The sequence below is a fragment of the Microcebus murinus genome, chromosome 4 (assembly GCF_040939455.1).
Source record: "Microcebus murinus isolate Inina chromosome 4, M.murinus_Inina_mat1.0, whole genome shotgun sequence".
Taxonomy (NCBI): Eukaryota; Metazoa; Chordata; class Mammalia; order Primates; family Cheirogaleidae; genus Microcebus; species Microcebus murinus.
The window spans coordinates 51,729,939-51,754,238 of record NC_134107.1 but is presented as its reverse complement, the minus strand read 5'-3'; the positions used below and the strand labels follow the sequence as shown (position 1 = coordinate 51,754,238).

Genomic DNA, 24,300 nt, shown 5'->3' with positions numbered 1-24,300 from the left:
GTTTGAATCACTGCCAGAATTAGTAAACATTGGCCTTGAAGGCCTCTAGTTTAGTATGTGCAAAGCTTATTAGGTGCAAACCTAATTTTTATTATTAACTAATAGTATATTTTTGAATAAAACAAAAATCACCATCTAAATACATTTTTTTTTAATTTTTATTTATTTATTTATTTTTTTTGAGACAGAGTCTCGCTTTCTTGCCTAGGCTAGAGTGAGTGCCGTGGCGTCAGCCTAGCTCACAGCAACCTCAAACTCCTGGGCTCAAGCGATCCTGCTGCCTCAGCCTCCCGAGTAGCTGGGACTACAGGCACGAGCCACCATGCCCGGCTGATTTTTTTTTTATATTATATATTAGTTGGCCAATTAATTTCTTTCTATTTTTATGGTAGAGACGGGGTCTCACTCAGGCTGGTTTTGAACTCCTGACCTTGAGCAATCCGCCCGCCTCGGCCTCCCAGAGTGCTAGGATTACAGGCGTGAGCCACCGTGCCCGGCTTTAAATACATTTTTTAAATACATTTTGAAATATAATCCAAATTAAAAAATTAGCAACATAATAAAGATATCATTTAACTGTTGTATGAGTGGAAAAAACACAAACTGTTTTTCTTATGCTCTCATTCAACAACAATCAACACAGAAGACTTCTGTGATGAAATGTATGGGGGTTTCTCCCCACACACCAAGTAAGCAGTCATTTCTTCATCGGGCACTAGCTGGGTGTCCTCCACTACAATTCCAACAGTATCTACCTGGAGATAACATCAGATACCACAGGTTGAGAGCTCAGTCCCTCAGACCTTCCATCTCTTCCCACCAGTTGCAAGTCTGGCCCTCTGGAATTTCCAACTGCCTGGCTTCAAGTTGGGGTTCCCATGACCCCTTCTTTTGGGTTTGATTAATTTGCTAGAGTGGCTCACAGAACTCAGAGAAACAGTTATGTTTACTGGTTTATTAAAAAGGATATTTTAAAGGATACAAATAAACAACCAGTTGAAGAGATGCATAGGGCAAGGTTTGGAAGGGTCACGAGCAAATGAACTCAGGAGCTTCTGTCCCCATGGAGTTGGAGTGTACCACCCTACTGGCATGTGGATGAATTCTTGTTAACCTCCCATAAGCCTCCATGTGTTCAGCTTTTCAGAAACTCCCTGACTCCTGTAAGCTTGGGCCTTTAATGGAGACTTCACTGGATAGGCATGATTAAAGCATGGAAAACCTGCTGGTCGTGGTGGCTCATGCCTTATAATTCTAACACTCTGGGAGGCGGAGGTGGGCAGATTGTTTTAGCTCAGGAGTTCAAGACCAGCCTGACCAAGAGCACGACCCCATTTCTACTAAAAAAATGAAGAAATTAGCCGGGCATGGTGGCACATGCTTGTAGTCCCAGCTACTTGGGAGGCTGAGGCAGGAGGATTGCCTGAGCCCAGGAGTTCGAGGTTGCTGTGAGCTAGGCTGACGCCATGGCACTCTAGCCCAGGCAACAGAGTGAGACTCTGTCTCAAAATAAATAAATAAAGAAAGAATAAAGTATGGAAAACCATGTAGAAATATGATTAGATGAAAAGAGTATGATGTCATAATAATGGACTGAGTAGGGAAACCCAGGAAGGGATGTCTGTTAAGATTCCTTTTGGCCTCTCTGTGCACCATTCCTTCCTCTGGGGTATGGGGCACGACCCCTTCTGAAATGGGGGTCTTAGGATCTATAATCAGATAAGGTTGGTTGGAGAATTTCTTTATGGCCAGCTCCCAGGAAGAAAAGTGGAGGAAGATGAGAGTGTATTTCTAGTTTTTAAGGCCTGCCTTGGGAAGAAAAAGACCAGGTGAAAGAAGGCCTGAAGTGCCCCAACACTACAGTAAAGGGGCATGGGAGTTATGAGCCAGGAACTGTGGACAAAAACCTGTATGTATAAATATCTTAAAATATCACATTTGCAAACATACACTTTTGTCAAACTTATCAGTAAACTAGAACTGTAGTACATAGATTTTAAAAACCACTTGTAGTGTACATAAGCTACAATAGAAACGTTCAGTGGTTGTCTAGTCACAGTGATATTTCCCTGTTCAAACAACTAGGCATAAGTTCATTGCAGGTCAGTAGTCTTCTTGAATCTTCATTAACTCTCCCACAGTCGCCCCCCAAAAGAAAGCCAGTTATGTCTCCTTTTTCCTCATCCTTTTTTTTCTTTTTTTGAGACTGAGTCTCATTCTGTTGCCCGGGCTAGAGTGCTGTGGCATCAGCCTAGCTCACAGCAACCTCAAACTCCCAGGCTCAAGCAACCTTCTGCCTCAGCCTCCTGAGTAGCTGGGACTACAGGCATGCACCACCATGCTCAGCTAATTTTTTCTCTATATATCTTTAGTTTGCCAATTAATTTCTTTCTATTTATGGTAGAGACAGGATCTTGCTCTTGCTCAGGCTGGTTTCGAACTCCTGACCTTGAGTGATCATCCCGGCTCGGCCTCCCAGAGTGCTAGGATTATAGGTGTTAGCCATCGCGATGGCCTCTTTTTCCTTATCTTGATTCTTTCTACCTGTAATCTCTTTGGGCATTTTCTTGGCAATCTATGCTCAAGACCCTGATATAAAATGGTATAACATCTACATATTACCTGTGCACATCCTCCTGTGTTAAATAATCTCTGGATTACTGATAATACCTAATGCAATGTAAATGCTGTGTAAATAGTTGCTTTACTGTGTTGTTTTAAGGAATAATGAATGACAAGAAAAAAGGCTGCACATGTTAAGTACAGATGCGATTTTTTTTGTAGTATTTTGAGTCCACTGTTAGTTGAATATACGTGGATGTGGAACCCAGGAATACAGAGGGCTGACTGTATTTTTGTTTAATAAGGTACGTTTATTTGTATGTGGATTCTGTATTCTAGGAAACCTTATTAATATGCCATCTGGAACAGACATTATTAATTGTAGGTTATGCTATAAAGTTGTAGAAGTCATAATGAAAATAGGAATAGGGCATATTATTTGAAGTAGAAGTAGAGACAATAATTATTTTCTCCTCTACTGATGTTTAAACATTATCTTTAAATTATTTAGATTTTTTTTATTTCTGAGATCATGCAGTGAGACAAATTATTTAGAATTTTAATGATGTTGCTGAAAGATGCTAAATCTCCAGTGTTACTTAGAAATATAATACATGCAATTCTAAGAAGGTAAAAAAATGGTTATTATTTCAGCAAATGTTTATTAAAAAGAAACTTTTTGAATAGTTCATCTATACACAGCATAAAGTTCATAAAATTTTAAAGGGCATTTACTAAAAGCAAAGAGTGAGTTTCCCTATCCCTTGGCCCATGTGAGTTTCTTGCCCTCGTGGTAACCATTATTTCTAGTTTCTTATGTTCTTCTAGAGATCAAAATGTACCTTAAGATTAATACTCTTATTGTTATAGTGTTTTCCTCTTATATATAGCAAAATCTAGTAATATTTTTGTAACCTCTCATATTTTTACTTTGCAATTATGGTTGCAGTGTAAATTACATGTCAGTGCCAGACATGTCTTAAAATAAGCTTATTATTGGCTGTGCATTTTTATCCTGTTGTTTTTAGAAACAGCTTTTTTCTTTTTAATTGTACCTTTTTTTTTTTTTCCCTTTTTTTTTTTTTTTGAGACACAGTCTCGCTTTGTTGCCTAGGCTAGAGTGAGTGCCATGACGTCAGCCTAGCTCACAGCAACCTCAATCTCCTGGCTCAAGCAATCCTTCTGCCTCAGCCTCCCAAGTAGCTGGGACTACAGGCATGTGCCACCATGCCCGGCTAATTTTTTATATATATATATTAGTTGGCCAATTAATTTCTTTCTATTTATAGTAGAGACGGGGTCTCGCTCTTGCTCAGGCTGGTTTCGAACTCCTGACCTCGAGCAATCCGCCCGCCTCGGCCTCCCAGATAATTGTACCTTTTTGAAGTAAAAGAACTTATCACTCTGGTAAGGATCTAAATGAAAAAAATTTTTGAAGAGCATGGGTAGTTTAAATCTTTATTATTTTCTCAATGATAGATTTTCAACTAAATGTTTTAAATTCTTTGCCTTGAAATTGGTTTGCATATATCGTGATTAATATCATGTATTCTGTTCCCATGCAGGCATTTAGCCTCAACAAATTTTAAGCTTGCTAGTTATAAAAGTAATTTAGTTAGGCCAGTGGTCAGTTGAAAATATAAAGGAAACAAATTGCATGCAGTAAAGGGGTTTTTATTGTGTGAAACACAGTATACAAAGATGTGGTTAATTCTTGTGAACTTGGCATGTATAGTATTCCCTCCTTAATCTTTCATGTTATTTTTCTGTTGTTACCCCCTGTGTTAAAAGTTATTGAGGAGCAAAAAAAATCTAATTTAAAAAATGGGTTAGGGGATTGGAGTCATTAGTGAGCCTATTAAAGACTGTACATTTTGTAATGCAGTATTTCATCAAAGTAAAACAATAAAGACAGCTCTCTAAATAAAGAAAATATCAGGCGTTTAAAAATCTTAAAATAGTGATAATGGGCTGTGCATGGCGGTTCATGCCTATAACCCCAGCACTTTGGAAGTCTGAGGCAGGAGAATCGCTTGAGGCCAGGAGTTTGAGACCAGCCTGTTCAACATAGTGAGACCCCCATCTCTACAAAATATAAAAAACAAAAAAATTAGCCAGGTGTGGTGGTGCACATCTGTAGTCCTAGCTGCTTGGGAGTCTGAGGTAGATCACTGTAATCTCAAGAAGGATCGCTTGAGACCAGGAGCTTGAAGTTACAGTGACCTATGATTGAGCCACTGTACTTCAGCCTGGGTGACTGCAAGATCCTGTCTCAAAAAAAAAAAAAAAAAAATTCCACAGTATTGTCCCTGGGAAAAAAAAAAAAAAAAGAAAGTGATAATGAATTCTGGGTTATTTCTATTTTCTGTTCCTTACTTGTTAGAAACTTTTCAGCAAAATAACTTGGAAATTTTTGGTTTTTTTTGAAATGCACGTATACTTTTATTGATGATAATGTGCAAACTGTGAGGTACTTTTTTGTGTCTGGCCCTCCATCTTAATAGCCAGTACAGTTCTGATCTTGTGACTCAGCTCTTAACTTTCCTGATCCCCATTTCATATTTCCTTTGGGGTCTCACCGCAGTCCCAGAGGGACATTGTAAGGAAGCTAGAGACAGAAGAGGCTTTGGGTGACTTTTTCCCACTTACTTGGCTAGTCATCCCTCAGTAGTAGGGTATTTCTCATTCCCTCCCAACAGGAGGGTTATTACAGAATCATAGTCTGTCAATGATGATAATTAGCATAACAAAACTCTACTGAGTATTCTGACTTGCTTCCTTGGTCCCTCTAACTATGCATGTCCCTGTTCCCTTCCCACAACATAAGCCTAAAGTAGCCCTTTGCCTCAGCTTCTTTATCTTCCCCAAGGCTGCATTTCATAAAATGATTTTTTGGCTCTACCTTTTGCATTATGTCCTTCTTCTCTTTCCGCCTTCACATTTCTCCTTTTTTTATTTTTTAAACTCAAAATCTGTGTCTACTTGAAAGTGCAGCTCTTAGCAATTGAGGGAAAGAAAGATATTTAGGAGGGAATCTGCATATACTTGAATTTCATATAAGGAGAGCTCGAGGTTAGAGATTTCTGCAATATTGGAAAAACTATTTTTTTCATTTTAGGACTCTTGTATATCTTCTATTCCTTTTGCTTCTTTAGGGGAAATTAGCATTACAACTTTTTTTTTTTTTTTTTTAGAGATGGGCTTGCTCTGTCGGAAAGGTTGGAGTGCAGTGGTACCATCATAGATCACTGTAACCTCAAACTCCTGGGCTCAAGTGATTCTCCCACTTCAGCCTCCTGAGTAGCTGGGAATACAGATGGGAACCACCACACCAGCTAATTTTTTTTTTTTTTTTTTAGAGATGGGGTCTCACTATGTTGTTGATGCTTGTCTCAAATTCCTGGCCTTACACAATCCTTTGGCCTTGGCCTCTGAAAGTGTTGGAATTACAGGTGTAAGCCACCACATCTGGCCATGTTTATAACATTTGATTTGGATGAGGAGAGTGGTATATGTGGGCATAGTGCACTAGCCAGAGTGATACTACTTAGTATAAAAGTTGTTCTGGTCATATGGACAATGTAGAAAGGTATTACATTCTACTGGATAGGCAGCTCTGGGAGGATGGGGCAGTATCTGTCTTGCCAGGCAGCACTTCTCCACCAATTCTTTTATTTCCTAGGATGGTGATGCTCAGCCAGACGGCTGTTACACTAAAGTTGAGAGTAGGAGCTTGGTGGGTAGCAGACTCCAGTCTCGGTGATCATCATCTTCCATGATGATTTCAGAAATGCCATTAGATAATGGGACACCAGACTGTTTGTAGATTGGACTAGATTGTAATTCTGAGGTCCTTTACCTGGTTGACTTTGGAAGCTTGCTTTGTTTTTTGTATTATAAGATAATCATTAAATGGGAATGATAAGACATACAACAACATGCATGCTTGAACAGGTGTTACAACCTTTATGTGTGACAACACAACATTCTAGCCACTTATTTCCTACCAAACACTGATGTTAAAGAAATAAGTCTACAAAACATTATATGAACTTGAAGGTTTCAGTCTACTGAGCACTTTTTGTTAGGTACTCTGGGGAAGAAAAAAAAAATGCAACATTACTCTTTACTTTGAGGAATTTACGGTTTAGTCAAGAAGACGTATGGTTTAGTCAAGAAGATAATACATGAAATGACACAGCAACACAATATATAAGCAAGCTCTAGAGTGTGTGGAAAATGAGTGCTCTAAGCTGTGCCATCCAGTGTTAGCCATTAGCCACACTTAGCTATTGAGCACTTGAAAAATAGTGAGTCTGAATTGAAATGTACCATAAGTATAAAATATATACTGGATTTCAAAGACTTGGTACCAAAAAAAAGGTAAAATATCTATTTAGTAATTTTTAAATATTGATTGCCTGTTGAAATTATAATATTTTGGATATATCATTAAAATTAATTTTACCTATTTCCTTTTACTTTTTAAATGTGGTTTTAAAAATTCTAAATTCCATATGTGGTTTGCATTATATTTCTATTAGACAGAGCTGCTGTAGATGTTCAAAGAAAATAGAGAAAAAAATGCAAACAGTTGCGGACAAGGAGAGTTTCAATGATGAGGTAGAACTGCAGCTGTTTCTTGAGGGAATGGGGCAGATCTTGTTTAGTATAGACACAGAAAGGTGGCAAATGTGGTGGTAGCATTGTAAATGAGAGCAAGAACCTAAAGTTGGAGTATTTGTGAACAGAAAGGAAATACTAAGGGTGGAGTAGAATGTTTTGAGTCATAGTGGAAGATTAGGATTTAAAGAGAGATGGGACTACATTTTAGATATCTTTGAATGTTCTTACACAGAAGATAGTTAATATGTACTTGTTGATTGACAGTCAGTGTTAGAATGACTAGTTCAGAAGTGATCCTATGAAGAAAGGAAGTCATTAAATGTTTTTGGGTGGATATATGGCAAAGGTATGGTTTTAAAATTATTCTGGTGATGTGGGTATGATGACTAGAGATGAGAGGCTGGAGATGGGGAGACAAGATAGGGGGCTGCTGTGAAATCTGGGTAAGTTGGTGAGTGCTGGACAGGAGTGGTGGCAGTGGGAATTTATACCCTTGCAGAGCTTAAATCTTATGAGTGATACAGGTGAGCAAACTGGCAATTTGGATATGGTGAGATAAGGAAAGTGGGCAGAATTGGGGAATTCTGAGTAAGGGAACCTACCTAGCTTGGGGTGAGGATTGGAGGAGTTAGGTCAGAGAATGCTTTTTGTCTCCCAGAGGAGACAGTTGTCACTAAATTGAAAAGGATGTGTGAAATTCCTCTATAAGCACACCACGATGAAAGGTTTGGAAAGTAAATCCCTTGGAGGGAGTATCAGGAGAGAAAACACTGGTTGGGGAATCAGGAGACCTATCTATCTGTGCTCCATTACTTGTGTGGCCATGGGAAATCACTTCTCTCTTTGCTGGGCTTCAGTTTCCTCATTTGTAAAATGTAGGGCATCAGACAGAGTCTTCAAGGTGTACCCTTCTAACTGAAACTTATTGGCTTGATATGTTTACCATGGTCACATCCTGGGGACTGCAGCAGCAACACTTTGTCAGGGCTTCAGAGGGCAGAATGAGACCTGGTACTGAAGGTGAGGAGCCTTGTTTCCCCTGACTCACCCTCTCTGATTAGCCTAAAGCCGACACAGCAGCTCTGTGGAGAGAGGAGTTGGCATTGGCTGGATTGAATTAGATCCAGAAAGAGGACAAACTATAAAGAGATACAGGAAGAGGAAAGTCTACAGTATTGTTGTTAAGGGAATGGTGATGCTAAAGTCAGAATCAGGGTGGCAAACCTATTTGGGGAGAAAGGTGATGAGCTTTCCTTTGGATCTTTTGGATGTGAGACAGATTTAGAATAGAAATCTGTAGTACTGGTTAGTGATATAAACCTGAGCTTATTGTAGGGGTAAAGATCAGAAAGAGATCTGAGAGTCATTAGAATAGAGGTGACTTAAAGTTGTCAGAAAAGAGAAAGAACAACTCAGGGCTGAAAATTGGCCCTTTGGAAATGTCTAGATTGGGAGAATGAGGGGTGAGGGATGTGACCCCATAAAGGCACCTTTGAAGAACTTAGAAGTTGGTATGTCATGGGACCAAAAATCATCTAAGAGGAGGGGGTGATCGTGACTGCCAACCGCTAGACATTTGCGAAAGTGACTTGGCCAGAAGGTATCTGTCCCAGGTTGTGTTCTCTAGGAAGCAGATACTGAGACTGTTAGGAATGTAAAAGGGTTATAGGGGAGAAACACCTCTGGGGTGGGGGAAAGGAAGCAGGATTGGGAAAAGGAGCTGTCAGACCATAATATGGACTTGGAAAAGCCAGGATCTCTGGAGCAAAGGTTGCCTATTAAGGGACTCCCACCTTGGGGCGAAGCGATCCTACCACGGTGCTCGGCCATTTGCTGAGGTGAACCCTGAAGGTAGCTGGAGGCTGTCAACTAACCACAATCCTTGTAGCTGGGCAGCAGTTACCTAATTTCTCTCTTGTCTTTTATAGAGTTCTTTCTCATACGTGTTGTTAATTCTTATTGTGTCCTTTCCTCAGAAGTCTATACTTCAAGTTTAAGGAACTAGACTGCTTTACTAGATCTTAGGCCAGATGAGTTATGCTTGACTAATTCTGGTGGTGTTAATACCTAATGGAAGCATTGTTTTTTTTTTTTTTTTACTTTGAAAGTGATCTGAATTAGATTCCAATTAAAAATTCTTCCCAGAAACATAGTAGTATAGTAAAATAAATTCAAAGACCCAGTTCTAGATAAAGATGGTGGAGGTGCAAAATAAGATAAAAAGAAAAGAAAAAAATTCTTAAATGGGACTCATTTAGCAAACATTTGTCAAACAGCTCTCTCATTAGGTACTTTATTAAGTTTAAAATACAGACCCTCTCTCTAAGGAACTTACAGAGTAGTGAGCAAGATAGCAAAGCTTACTGTAGTTAAATCTTCTCACAAATGATTTAATCTTCTTAAAGACATTTCTTTTTTTTTTTTTTTTTTGAGACAGAGTCTTGCTTTGTTGCCTAGGCTAGAGTGAGTGCCATGACGTCAGCCTAGCTCACAGCAACCTCAGTCTCCTGGCTCAAGCAATCCTTCTGCCTCAGCCTCCCAAGTAGCTGGGACTACAGGCATGCACCACCATGCCTGGCTAATTTTTTTTTATATATATATATTAGTTGGCCAATTAATTTCTTTCTATTTATAGTAGAGACGGGGTCTCGCTCTTGCTCAGGCTGGTTTCGAACTCCTGACCCTCGAGCAATCCGCCCGCCTCGGCCTCCCAGAGAGCTAGGATTATAGGCGTGAGCCACCACGCCCGGCCAAAGACATTTCTTTATGCTGTATTTAAGTGGGGGGCTGGAATCTAAGGAGGTAGTCCCAGATTGGGGAACTTATTTGCTCATTAATATGGCTTCTTCAAGGGAAATGCCAAAGTATACTTCTTTGTGATTCACCTGAGTTAATTTTATCAACTTTATAGTCCTACAGTGATCTCTTCACATTTTGTAATTTATTGGTATTTTTCAGAGGGAACCCTGTTTTAGTCCATTCCTGCTGTTATAACATGATACCACAGACTGGGAATTTATAAACAATAGAAATTTATTTCTCACAGTTGTGGAGGCTGGAAAGTCCAAGATCAAGGTGCCAGCAGATTCAGTGTCTGGTGAGGGCATCTGCTTCCAACATGATGCCTTGTTGTATCCTCCTATGGTAAAAGGGCAAAAGGACTAGGGTGCTCCCTTCAACCTCTTTTATAAGGTCACTAATCCCATCCAGGAGAGCTCTGCCCTCCTGACTTAATCACCTCACCACTTAATACTATCTCATTGGTGATGAAGTTTCAACATGAATTTTGGGGGACACATTCAGATATAGCAAACTGCCAGCCCTATTTAATTTTTTTGTTTTTCATGAATATAGAAGCTTCATTTTTTTCTGATTATAAAGATAATACATAGAATATTCAAACAACACATTAAAGTGTAGAGGCAAAGGTAAAACTCAAAATTCTACCACCAAAGGCAGATGCAATTAACTTTTCAGTGAATGTCTTTCCTGATATCTTTCCCTCCCAACATGCATACACATGCATACACACGTACATATGCACAGGCATATATGTCATTTTCTATAAATAGGATCATATTTCATATGCTTGTGTAACCTATTTTCTTAACCATTATGTTAGGGTCATCTTTCTATATTAATGCATACCATCCTTTGTAATGGCTATAAACTATCATTATGTTGATGCATCATGCTTTTTATATTCACATCACAGATATTTGAGATATTTTAATGTTTTTAGTCAGAGATACGGCTAAACATCTTACAATGCATAGGACACCCATCCTGCTCCACAAACAAATAATTATTCAGCGCAAAATGTCAGTAGTACCCAGGGCGAGAACACATGCTCTGTACCTTCTCTAGTGTTGAGTACTGGCAATCTTTACTGCTTTATATTTACTCAAACACCAGATATTGTTACTCAGGCAAAAAACAATAGCTCTATTAATTTGGATTCTTTTGATTACTATTGAGGTTAAACATCTTTTCCTATATTTATTTATTTTAATTTTAATTTGAAATAAAGGGTGGATTTTAATTTTTAGTTATAGGACACTACAAAATGCAAAATTCCATGTAGAAATTAGAAACCCATTTAGAGGACAAGCTTCATACAGTACCTATAGTTTGGAACTGTTCTAGTTTTGTTGTAAAAAGTGCTACAATAACAAACCATATTTAAAAAGAGTTCTTAGTAGAGAAACAATAAGATAAATTTATACCAAACATAGTATACAACAAAGACTTTATGCCTCAGCTGTACAATCTAAAAGTTAAAGGTCCCAGGAATCCCATCCTGAACTTGGAAGGTATCCTATGTTTATTAGTCATTAAATTTCTTTTGTGAATTTTCTATTCGTGTCTGTTGTCAATTTTTCTGTTAGGTGTTCATCTTTTTCTTATTAATTTCTAAGAGTGATTTGAATATTGGAGCTATTATCCTTTGTTGTTTCTTTATGGTATCTTTCTCTTTAAAGGGAAATATAAAAATTTTTATGTGGTCCAGTTTACCGGTATTTTCTGTTTACTTTCTCAAGAGGGCTAAATTGGTGGATTACCCAAAATAATTTATAAAGGTGGTTCAGTTAGAATGTAATCCAGTGGCATATACTATAGTTCAGTTGTGTGTATTCTGTGGACAATATCACAGCAGATGGCTTTGAGTTAGGTATTCTGCCTTAACCTGTTTGTAAGTGTTCTGCTTGATCGAGTTCTCCCTTAGCCCTATGCCAGTCACAATGAAGAATACAGAAGAAAAATATTAGGCAAGAGTTTCTGTCCTCATTATGCCATAGTTAGGTATTTGAGATACCATTAGCATGTGAAACACAATATAGTTAAACTGATTCAAAGCAACAGGATGAAAAAGAGACAAAGAAGGATAGATCCCTCTGAGGAGACTTCCTCGAAATTCATACACTTCTACATTCATTCATTCATTTTTTATTTTATTTTTGGCCAGAAATTGGTCACACAGTTACACCCAGCAGTAAGAGAGGCAAAGAAATGTAGTTCTTTATCCCTGAATAAATTCAGCGTTCTCTTAAAAAAAAAAATACAATTAAACTCTGAATAGGTGTTCATCAGACAGGGGAGGTCAGTGATCGTTTCCTAGAGTTTATGAAGAATGACCCAGTCTTGAAGGATGTGACTAGGTAGAAGGAGAATGTTTCCAGCAAAGAGCATCACTGTGGGACAGACAGAAGACTTGGGTTTGAGTCCCTGTTTTGTTACTAATTACTGTGTTACTTAGGCCAAGTCTTGGGCCCCAGTCTTTTTATTTGTGAAATACAGAGATAGGAGTAGGATATTTTCTAAGATTGTTGTTATTATTAAAGTATCATGATCTTTTACTGTCAAAAGAGAATTTTTAGAAATAATTCATTCAGCATTTATTGAAAGCCTTTGGGATTCTGGGCAACATGCTAGGTGCTAGGCTTTTCTTTCAGAAATTGACACTCTTATGGGAGAAGAAGATAATGTATAATAGTTATAACACAAGAGGTACAGACTGCTTGGGAAACAGTGGGAAAAGATCATCTTGGTGGTAAAGAAAGAGATGGCATTATGTTCAGTAGAAATGGAGGTGGAGGCCCAGAGTAGTAAGGTGGTGTAGTAGAGGGTTTGCTTAGAGTACAGTGAGTAAGCTTTTTGGCTGGATTTGTGTGGTTGGTGTAGAGGGATAGGAAGAAATAAGGCTAGCAAAATAAAGTGGATCTGCTTTTGGAGTGACTTAATTGTGGAGCTCAGATATTTCCTGGCTTTTACTTCTATAGGCTTCTGATGATTTTTTTTTTTTTTTTTAAAAGAGACAGGGTCTGTCTGCCCAGCCTGCTGGAGTGCAGTGGTTATTCACAGGCATGATCATTGTGCACTGCAGCCTTGAACTCCTGGCCTCAAGGGATCCTCCCACATTAGCCCCCCCTATTAGCTGGGATTACAGGCATGCACCAGTGAGGCCTGGCTAGCTTTTGATGATTTCTAGGCAAGAGGATAACATGATGCCTAGGATGGTAATTGTTGATTATACTCAGGGATGGAGAAAGGGTGTTGTCAATGATGACTTGGAGATTTTTTGAGGCTAATAGAAGAAAGATAATTTAAGAGAAAGCAAGCAAGACTGAAGCAGTGACCAGCAGGGCGAAAGGATATTGTCAGGAAGGGGAAAATGACTCTATGTGGTAGTGGGCAGGACTTCTAGTAGACAATGCTCTTAAGGCAGGGCATGGCAGTAGGAGGAAATTGGTCATTCTGGTTCATTGTTAGGAAGAATTTTCTGGTAATTTGCCATTAGCTTGAAATTTTATAAATCAGGAATTTTCATTTTTTTAAAAGAGATTGCCTGTTATGAATTATAATTCTATAGTTGTATCCATTCAGATAAGTCTTTTGGAATAGAAATCCCTACCCCCCTTTTCTCAGTGTTGAATCTTGCCCATTACGCACATCCTGTAAAAGGAAATGGGGAGGGCACATTGTGAGGGAACCTTTTAGAATCTAGGAGGGTGATCATTACACACTCGTGTGTTAGAACACCGTTGAGTTGTTTACCACCCTTGATTTCATTTTCATGATGGCTGGAGCAAAGTGCTTAAAAAGAGTAAATGGCAAACCACTGAACAGGAACAGACCACACGAGCTGGGCTCATACAGTTAATTAGTCATCTCTTGTCGGCAGGAGCCCTGCAGAGGCAATAGCAGACAGCTATGAGGGCACTGGTGAGATGAGTTTCTGGCATGTATATGGATCTTATATTGTGGTAACAATAGTTTATTCTTCAAATTAGGGAAATGAGAGCAAAGTTGCTTAGCAATCATGTGGGTGCTAAAAGAATGGCCTTTTGAAGAGCAGGCATTTGAAGTGGGATAAATTCAGCTTTTTCATGAAACTTGCAAACACACCCTGATTAGAGTAATTCAGGGCAGTCCTTTTACAAATCAAGAACTTGTAGTCCTCTTTCTTTCTGATTGCTTTTGTCTTGATCTGCTTTTTGGCTTCCTCATCTGGAGAGGTGGCTACTGCCTTTTAGAATGCTTTCCCCTAGAGGTGGGATGAGGGTTCCTGGAGATGAAGGTTCCCAGAGGGAGAATGGTCCCAGATTTCTAGGTGCCATGTTGTTCTTAACCACTGGATATAACTTGGCTCTGCTGAATGGTGCCAGTCATCTTCTTGGGCCCTGGAAGAACTGACAGAGTGGGGCTGGGGTAGCACCAGGCCATCATTGCAACTTAGAAACTATGTGCATGCAGGTCCACAAAGTCATGTTTGTATAGGCAGGGCTATCTGTTTTTCCAGAAAGAGCGGGAAAGTGGCATAGCATGGAAAGAACACCATCGTGAGAAGCTTGGGTCTAAACCTAGTTTCACTACACATAGATCTGTGATTTGGGTCTCTTAATCTTTGATTCAACCTCATCATCTGTAAAATATAGCAATAATATCCACTCTTCCAGTGGAAAGATTAAGACAAATTAATGGGTAGTATGAGTCTACTACAAAAAGCATAAATTGTTGTATAAGCTTATGAAGCTTCCTTTTACTAGTTCATATTCTGGCAATCAAAAATTTGGTTTCTTGTACACTTTATTTTTTATTTAAAATCTTGAGATACTATCTAGACTTTAAAAAAATTTCTGATAAAGAGTTTTAAAGATAGCACATAGTGTTTTTTCCTCTTTTAGAAATACTTTTTCGTTAATTTCTTATTGTTTGTTGTTTTCTTTGAAGATGACTTCCTTTTTCTAGACTTCACTAAATGAAAAAAGCTCTAACAAAGCTGAACTTCTGATCTAAATTATAGTTCTTTTTGCTGAATTCATGAAATCAGTTTGGGTTGACAGTTAAAGGTTTTAGAGATAAGTCCAAGTCCTCATTTTATAGTGAGGATACTGAGGCCAAGTGAGTAAGTAGCAATACCAGGGCTGGAGCTCAGGTCTCTTCCTCCAGGCTCCTTGATACTATAATGTGCTGCCTTCCTCATGATTTGCTTAATTAAGTAAAGGGAGTTAAGAAAATTATCACTGAATTCAACTATTTCTGTATTTAACAAGAATGCTGTTAATTGTCCAAGGCCAAAGTCTAGAGTTCAAACCTAAATCTTCTTCAGTGGGATCACTAAACTAAGCACCTACACATACAAAGAACATTGTTGATTTTAGAGAACTGAAGACACAATGTTCCTTATTACTAGAGAGTGTTGGATCAGGGATTACAAAACCTGAGCTGGTCTCAGTTCTGCTCACTAACTTTAGTCAAGAAAAACTAATTTAATCTTTTTGAGCTGGTACTCATTGTTTGTAAAGTGAGAAGATGACAATACGACATCCATGGCCTCTGCTAGGACATTAGTTGGAGGATCTATGAAACCCAAAGGCAGAGAACAGGGTAGGTGTGGGAGAGATCATGTTTTCTTTTTGTTTCCTGAGGACTTTGCATTAATTAACTACCTTTCTCATGCTGTTCCCCAATCAGGAAATTCTTCTATTAATAGTTACCTCTATTTCTATCCTAAAGCTATCCTTATTTATCCTTTAGGCCCCAGGTTGCATTTTACTTCCTCTATGAAGTCACTGTAGAACACACTATTTTTCCTTTTTTGAACTCATTTATTGCCCTTACATCTCACTTATCCATTAATGTACATTGCTATGGAATATGTCATCCTTTTACACCTCATCTCTAGGTAGTAGGTTAATACAGAAGAAAAAATACAGATTATGAAGATAAATAGATCTGTGTGATCTTAGGCTGTCCAATTAAAAAATATATACATATTTAATTTTTAAAATGTGTAGTATATTTTTGAATAGGTAAATTTTTTCAAAACTTAATAACAATGGGGGAGGTGCTGTGAAAAGTCTTCTACCTCTCGTCTCCCATCAAACTTGTCTTCCCTGCAGGTATTAGTTTCTTATGGATCTCTCCAGAATTGCTCATTTTATTATCCTTTTTCTTTTCCACAAAAGATGACATATTATACATACTCTTAGGTATGTATAATAGGTATCTTATTTTTTTTCTCTTAATTTATCTTGGAGATTTTTCATATCAGCACATAGTATACTTCCTCATGGTTTTTCAGATTTTATGGATGTAGCATAATTTAACTAGTGTTGGGAATTCTTGCTTGAGTAAAGTCCAAAATGATTTTAAAATTTGAATGACTTTTGAGCCTGACCTGAGAAATATGCTCTTCATTTCTCTAAAACTTGTATTTCCATAGTACTTAACAGTTTTAAGCACTTTGCATTCTTGAAATTGATCTTCACAAAAACCTCTTTGGGTTAGATAATTGCTGTATAGGTTTTACTAAGTAAATAGAGAAAGAAAATATCTATTTAGTATTTTGCTGACTGTGATGCAGGATTCTTCAATAAAAGCTCCACCGTACTCTTTTCATGTGCTCTACTGGCAAATACAGGGTTTGCTTGAGAAACACAGCCTGCTTTGTAGAGGCTGATAAAAGTCTTCATTACTGCATTTATAACCATTTGTGAATTTACTTCCTTAACTTACTTCCTTAAAACCAGTAGAGCATGTAGAAAAGGATTTCCACATAAATGAAGCTTTGAGAAACAAAACAAATTAAGAAAAAAGATATGCAATATTTTTAATAAACATTTTTAATCTTAAAAAAAAAATCCTAACTAAAACACACATGTGCAGAAGAAGGGACTTGCTTAATGGAATTGAAAGTGTTTATTGAGATGACTATGGCTTATTAAGTAGTTAAATATTTAGGGCTGAGAAAAATAGGGAATATTTTAACCTGGTACTCAACCAGGAAGATTATCTGTTAAAGAAAGTATAGCCTTAGCATTGTAATTTGACCTATTCAGAATGCACAAATGAAATGGAAAGGACTTACACTTTATTTTCAAATTTCATTTAATGTTAAACAAGACTAGAGCTGAGGTAGCCCAAATTGGCAATTCAGCTACTCTGCCTGGATATTAAAGTATGCACTTAGGTAGGTCATTGCAAGACCAGTAGCCCTGCATATGTTTGTATGTTATGGAATGCAAGTTTTCTACAAAATATTTTCAACCATTTTGGTGACTCCTGAAGTATTTTTGCCATTTTTAAATTAATAATTCTATATTAGGCCCTTGATTTCCTTCTCTTTTTATAGTTATGTTCTTTTATACTCATGGTGAAACTTAGCCTAGAGTCATAGAATTTTAGTGATGTTTGAACACATAGAGATTACTAATTTATATTTGCTATATTTATATATTAATTTTCCTCTTTCTATTGAATAAATGAGAAAACTGAAGCCCAGAGAGGTTATGACTTGCCTAGGTCAGCCTCCTTGTCCAGAACTCCTGGCTTCTGCTGCCCAGTGCTAGGTTCTTCCTCTAAACAGCTCAAATTGGCTAACCCTGCTTTTCTTGGGGAAAAAATTTAATTTTGAACACATTCACTTGCCCCTCAACCCATTTCTTCTAATGTGGATCAGTTAATAAAAGAGCACAAGGATATTATATTCACAGGTCTTATAGGGAGCCTGGCTCATAGTAGGCCTGTAATAGAGACTTGTTTGAAGTGAGCCAAAACTGGGGAGGGAATAAGAGAGAATAATGGTGACAAGTGGGGGCTGGCACATGAGCAGTCCTCACTTTGTGTTTGCTAGTTTATTTTCCATCTTTCTCTTCCTAGGCAGGATCCAGTGTGTTGTGTTCACACAGTGAAGGTATCATGTGCTGGTTAGTGGGAGCCTTTAAACTACTCTCTTTTCCCCCTGCAGGTCCTTTCCCATAACTTGTGCACAGTGCTGAAGGTTCCTCATGACCCCGTTGCCCTTGAAGAGCACTTCAGGGATGATGATGAAGGGCCTGTCTCCAATCAGGGCTACATGCCATATTTGAACAAGTTCATTTTGGAAAAGGTATGATTCTAACCTTTTCTGGCTTACAGTATTGTTTGACTTGCATATTTCAAGTGGGCCCCAGAGCCCCTTGATGGTGAATTCACTGAGGAGTTGAGGTGTGAAGCATCAAGGTATAAATCAGGCTCATGCCTGTAATTCCTGCACTTTTGGGAGGCTGAGGACTGCTTAAGGCCAGGAATTTGAGACCAGCCTGGCCAACATAGGAAGACCCTATTTCTAAAATAAAAATAAATTAGCTGGGTGTGATGATGCATGCCTGTAGTCCCAGGTACCCGGAGGTTGAGGTGGGCGGATTGCTTGAGTCCAGGGGATTGAGGCTGCAGTGAGCTATGATCACTGCACCCCACTCCAGCCTGGGTGACAGAGAGACCCTGTTTCTTAAAAAAAAAAAAAAAAGAGAGAGAGAGAGCGAGCGATTAAATCACAAAGGAAAAAGGAAAAAAGGATGAGAGACTGATGATATTTCCTATTTATCTCTCTCCTCCACTTGGTTTGATATTTTCCAACTTTGTTCATTCTTTGAAACGAAGACCTGTGTTTTATGTCAGTCTGTACCTGTCCTCTCTCAGGGCGCTTTAAAAAAAAATCTGGTTCCACATGTACTGGCAATGGTTGTTAAAGCATGGAGTAAAATGTGAATACTTAAAGTGATGATCATTATCTTTACTGTATAGATATAATACAGCAAATTTTTCATCCAAGACTTTTCATGGTACCACTTGGATACTTCTTTTGGGGTATGTTCTGAGTAAGGATGCTGTAAAAATCTATTAGGTGTTTGGAATCCAAATATAACCTACTGGTATTTGCTGCCATGTTCACTTTTTCCCTAGGGTTAGATAATTAAAAATTGACACAGAAGTGTTAAATTTAATGTATAAAAAGAAGAAAATAAACTGGATGGTACAGTTAAATAATGCTAAAAGTTGGTGATTAAAAGTTACAAAAGGAATCGTATTCCTGTAGTCCCCAGTACTCAGGAAACTATGGCAGGAGTATTGCACGAGCCCAGGATTTTGAGTTTGAGGCTGCAGTAAACTATAATTACGCCATTGTGCTCTAGCGTGGGTGACAGAGTGAGACCCTGTCTCAAACAAACAAGCATAAAACCATGAGGAAGTACATTATATTTTTCAGAAATTTTACAGCAAAGATTATAAAAATTATAGTGTGTTCATTTGTGTGGTATTCTTTGTATCTATACCTGTGATTCCGTATCAGCTTCGTAATACAATTTCCTGATCTTTCTTTGTATATGTGTTTTATATGTCATACATGTTTTGTTAAAGGTTTTCTATATCTTCTGGCAGTTTTGAGTAGTATTTTTTTTTTAAAGATAGGAAAAAAAGATTTTCTATGCAGGGATGATAGCATTGCTTTGATTGTGCTTTTTCTCTTTTTATTTATTTTTTAAATTGACAAATAGAAATTATATATATTTATGGTGTACAACATGATGCTTTGAAATATGTATATATTGTGGAATGGCTAAATCTAAAATGTGCATTATTTCACATGAATTTTAATCTGTGGTAAGAATACTTAAAATCTCTTAGCAATTATCAAGTGTTTAGTACATTGTTATTAACTATAGTTACCATGTTGAATGATCATACTTTAGTTAGGAAAAAAAGAGGAGAGAAAAACTATATGATAATGAGAGGTTAAGGTTTATTCACAAAAGCCATATATTATATGATTCCATTTATATGAATATGAAATGTCCAAAATAGGCAAGTATGTAGAGCAGGTGTCCTCAAACTATGGCCTGTAGGCCACATGCGGGTGCTTTTGCCTGTTTGTTTTTGTACTTCAAAATAAGATATGTGCAGTGTGCATAGGAATTTGTTCATAGTTTTTTTTAAACTATAGTCTGGCCCTCCAATGGTCTGAGGGACAGTGAACTGGCCCCCTGTTTAAAAAGTTTGAGGACCCTTGAATTGTAGAGATACAAGTAGATTAGAGGTTGCTTGGGCTTGAGGGGAGGTAGAATGGTGACTACTGTTGGGCTTGGGGTTCTTTTTGGGGTGATGAAAGTATTCTAGAATTACATAATGGTGATGGGTATAAAGCCTTGTGAATATACTAAAAACCACTGAATTTTATAGTTTAAAAGGGTAAATTTTGGCTGTGCTCAGTGGCTCACACCTGTAATCCTAGCATTCTGGGAGGCCGAGATGGGAGAATTGCTTGAGGCCAGGAGTTTGAGACCAGCCTGAGCAAGAGCAAGACCCTGTCTCTACAAAAAATAGAAAAAATTAGCCCGGCTCAGTGTCACGTGCCTATAGTCCCCGCTAGTTGGGAGGCTGAGGCAGGAGAAGTGCTTGAGCCTAGGAGTTTGAGGTTGCAGTGATCTGTGATGATGCCACTGCACTCTGGCTGAGGTGACAGAGTAAAGACTCTGTCTCAAAAAAAAAAAAAAAAAAAGGTAAATTTTGTGGTATGTGAATTATATCTTAATGAAAAAGATTTAATTAAATTGCACAGAAACTGGTATATAAGGTCTGAAAACTTCACAGTATGATACTATACTATTGTCTGGAGCTTTCGTTTTTGGTTCTATAGTTGTATTATAAGTAAATATGTCTTAAATTCAGCAAATATTTGATGATCTGCTGTATGCATATATTTAATCTTAAAAATTATAGACAGTGGCCAGGTGTAATCTGGCCTGTAATCCAGCCTGTAATCACACCTCGTAATCCTAGCACTCTGAGAAGCCGAGATAGGAGGATCCCTTGAGTTTAGGAGTTTGAGACCAATTTGAGCAAGAGCAAGACCCTATCTCTACAAAAAACAGAAAAATTAGCTGGGGGTGCTGTTGCACTCCTGTAGTCCCAGCCACTCGGGAAGCTGAGGCAGGAGGATTGCTTGAGACCAGGAGTTTGAGGTTGCAATGAGCTATGATGACACCACCATACTCTAACCAGGGCAATAGAACGAGACTCTGACTCCAAAAAAAAATCATAGACAGTAAGCAAAATTATGTCTGTTAATAAAATATTATCTGATATACTGGGAAATTCTTAGAAGTCTGGAAATAGCTTTGTTTTTCTGTGCTAGAATTTCTGTGGGGGCCAGGCCAGTAGATAGAGAAATGAGGTTTACTGTCTTGAAGTGCTGTACCCTACTACTGCATTTTGTTCTTGCTGGAACATTCTTTAAACCTCTTGAATTTTAAGTTTCAAAATGTTCTTTATTTTAGTGTTTAGATATTTTATAGTTTGTAACTGCAGGAGAAAATATAGCAGTATTAAAAAAAGTCCAAAATGAGCTACTAAATTTGGAGAAAAACTTATTCACGGAGAGAGTGAGGATGTGATGAAACAGTGAGCCCTTGTTTATTATTGCTTAGCCACCTGGAGTGGAATTTTGCCAGTCCTGCAATTCAAATAAAGCAGCCAAGCTTTCCATGGTGTGGGTTTAAATTGAACAAAGATTAGTGCCTTGTTTTGGAACTTGGTTGGAAAAAAATGCTAGTAGCGATTTAAGAATGTTGACATAAAACTTAGAGATTGTCATTAGTTATGCAAAGAAAATACAAAATAATGTCTAAATACTTGCAGGGTGTGCTATCATGTCTCATTCAATTATCATCTTAATCCTGTGAGGCAGAACTGGAATTATCCCCATTTAACTCAGGAGGAAACAGAGCCTAAGGTCACCTTATTAGTAAGAGGTTGATAGATTTTGAACCTAAGCCATTTAAATTCTCCATCATGTTTCTTTAACTGTACTATTGAGAGATTAATTACTCCCATTCAGAATTGTGTTTTTTCCCCAGTTATTTGGATACGTAGGGGGAAATATTGGTCGAAGGCAGGGATAGAGTTGCTTACAAGCCATTCTGATGGTCTCAGAAGCTTAGCTTCCATCCAGTTCTTTTCATTTCTTTCTTAAGTGTTTTAAGATGATTCTTTTCTCTTAGTATGTAGTGTTCCTTAATGTTTGTTTTGGTCAGTTTTTTCCCCAAGTTGTTTTAGGGGTTTTTCTGCCTTTACCTGGGAAAATTATTCTGAAGGGGCTGGGACCAAGAGATAAATTATATAGAAACTTGCTTTCCAAAAAGTGATTTTTACATTTGGTTTCCATAGTTACTTCTTTATAGATAATCATTCCTGTTGTTCTTCACATTGATATTAATAGAATTTATTTTCAGATTTCCTGAGACTTCAAATAATTATTAACCTATCTGTTGCTCTTTTTATCAATTATTTTGCCTTCCTTGAGTGGTAACATTTTTGTTTGTTAAATTCCTTCTTTAGTAAAAGAATGGAATTCTGTAAACATCTAGGAAGAAACTTTTGTGGGCTTTTTTTTGCAAAGAGAGACCATACCTGGATTTTCTGACAGTGAATAATTGAAGAAAGTAGTGTATTATTACCTTTTTACTATTTAGTCCCAATCAACTACATCAAAAACTAGTTCTGCTTTAGCATATTTATGAGGCAGTCTAGTTCTTTCATGAGATTTAATGGCTGATTAGGCTTGCTGGTTCAAATCATTGTCAGTTCTTTTCCCTGATTCTCCTATTAAGGCTTGGTCTGGGCTATATGATTAGAAGCAATAATCCATTGGCAATATGCCAATTTCTAATTGGGGACTCTGCTGCTTTCCAACAGAAGCCTTTTTGTTTTTGTTTTTCTGGAAACATACATACACATAAAAGAAAAACACGTACAAAGAACAGTTCAGTTCAATATATGTCTCTCCTAGAGGTTAGCAGCCTCTGTTGTTTTGTTTTTCTAGTCTGACATTTAAGCTTTTTCCCCTTGGTTTATTTTCTTGCTGTTCAGTGTCAGTTACAGTTCTTGTATAAAGTGTTGTTTCACGTTTCTTCTGTTAGTTAAATGACTATGCTTTCAGCACTTAAAACACTTCAAATGTGTGCCTAACAACCATCATTTAATAGGAAGTGGTACTGCTTTTCAACACCCAGACCTGTGTTTTTGCATGGTTTGTTCTTATTGCCTTTTAGCTTAAGATATTTTTTCTTTTATTGCTGTTTGAAAGCTATCTAGTTTTAATTTGGCACAGTGACTAAGTTTGACTATATTTCCATGATATTTGTGAAGCTATAGAGGACTATAAACTTTTGAGTGAATAAAGGGATTTCATGATGAGAACTATGGATAACTTTATGCTGCTGAACACTTTGACTAACAATAAAACTCCAAGAGTCATGACTAAATGACTAAAGAGTAAATCATAGATTGATGTAAGAAACAGTCCCTTGCACTTGTTTTCCATCTTCTTAAAACAACTCCTAAACAACCAGCCCTTTGACATCTACATTCTACTCTGGGTGCAGAGGACTGACAGATTAAAGTCTTCGAGCCTGACTCTGCTCTGTCTTCACCTGCATAACCTTTGTTTGCCCTTCAGAATTAAGCATGATTTGTACCCAGCTTCCATCCCCACCATCTGAATTAGATTTAAGGTCACCCTGTATTGCCATTTATTGTCAGTCTATCTTCCTCATTTCACCAGATTCCTGGTGACAAGAAGCTCTAAAGTAGGGACTACATATGTCTTATTTGATGTGGGATCCCCCCCTCCCCCAATACCAAGTAACACAGGCCTGTAGTAGACAGGTAATAAATATTTGCATATCCTCAGATATACAGCAAGAGACAAGATCTAGAATAGGGTCTTGAGCTGCAGTTCAGCTCAAAGACTTATCGATACAGACATTGTTACACTATTAACAAGCAGCAAAGGTGATTTATTCTTTCCTCCTTCCTACACAAATGATTGCATTCTAAATACACTCTGATCAGCACCTTGGTTTTTTCCCTACTTTATATTTTGCTATATTTTTGGAATATGGTATATACTAAAGAATATGCAGTCTATATGAAAATTATAAGCATAATAATAAAAGGAACATCTATGAACCTACCACTCATCTCGGGAAGAATATCACTAATACTGTCGCATCTACCTCTGTGCTCTTCCCTTTTCTCATTTTCTTGCCTCCTCCCAAAAGGAAACCACCATCCTGAAATTTTTGTGTATTTTCCTCTCACATTAGAAAAAAGTTTTATCATATGTGTATATCTTAATGTATGGTTAAATTTTGTTCTTGAGACATAAAAATCAGATCATGTTCTATGTAGTCTTTTGTGACTTGCTTTTTTCATTGGACATTGTATGATTCTTCCATGTTATGCACCTTGTTTAATGTTGTATTTCGGCGACTGTTTCACATTAGCACA

At 37.7% G+C, this 24,300-nt stretch overlaps 1 protein-coding gene across 2 annotated transcripts in view; it reads left to right on the top strand.

Annotated features, from left to right (window-relative positions):
* SWAP70 (switching B cell complex subunit SWAP70) overlaps positions 1 to 24,300 on the top strand; it is a 70,640-nt gene that overhangs the window by 4,146 nt on the left and 42,194 nt on the right. For both annotated transcript variants that reach the window (XM_012784022.2, XM_012784021.2), the window contains exon 2: positions 17,939 to 18,079. In XM_012784022.2, the coding sequence (XP_012639476.1) occupies positions 17,939 to 18,079 (141 nt within the window). The remainder of the gene's footprint in view (positions 1 to 17,938; positions 18,080 to 24,300) is intronic.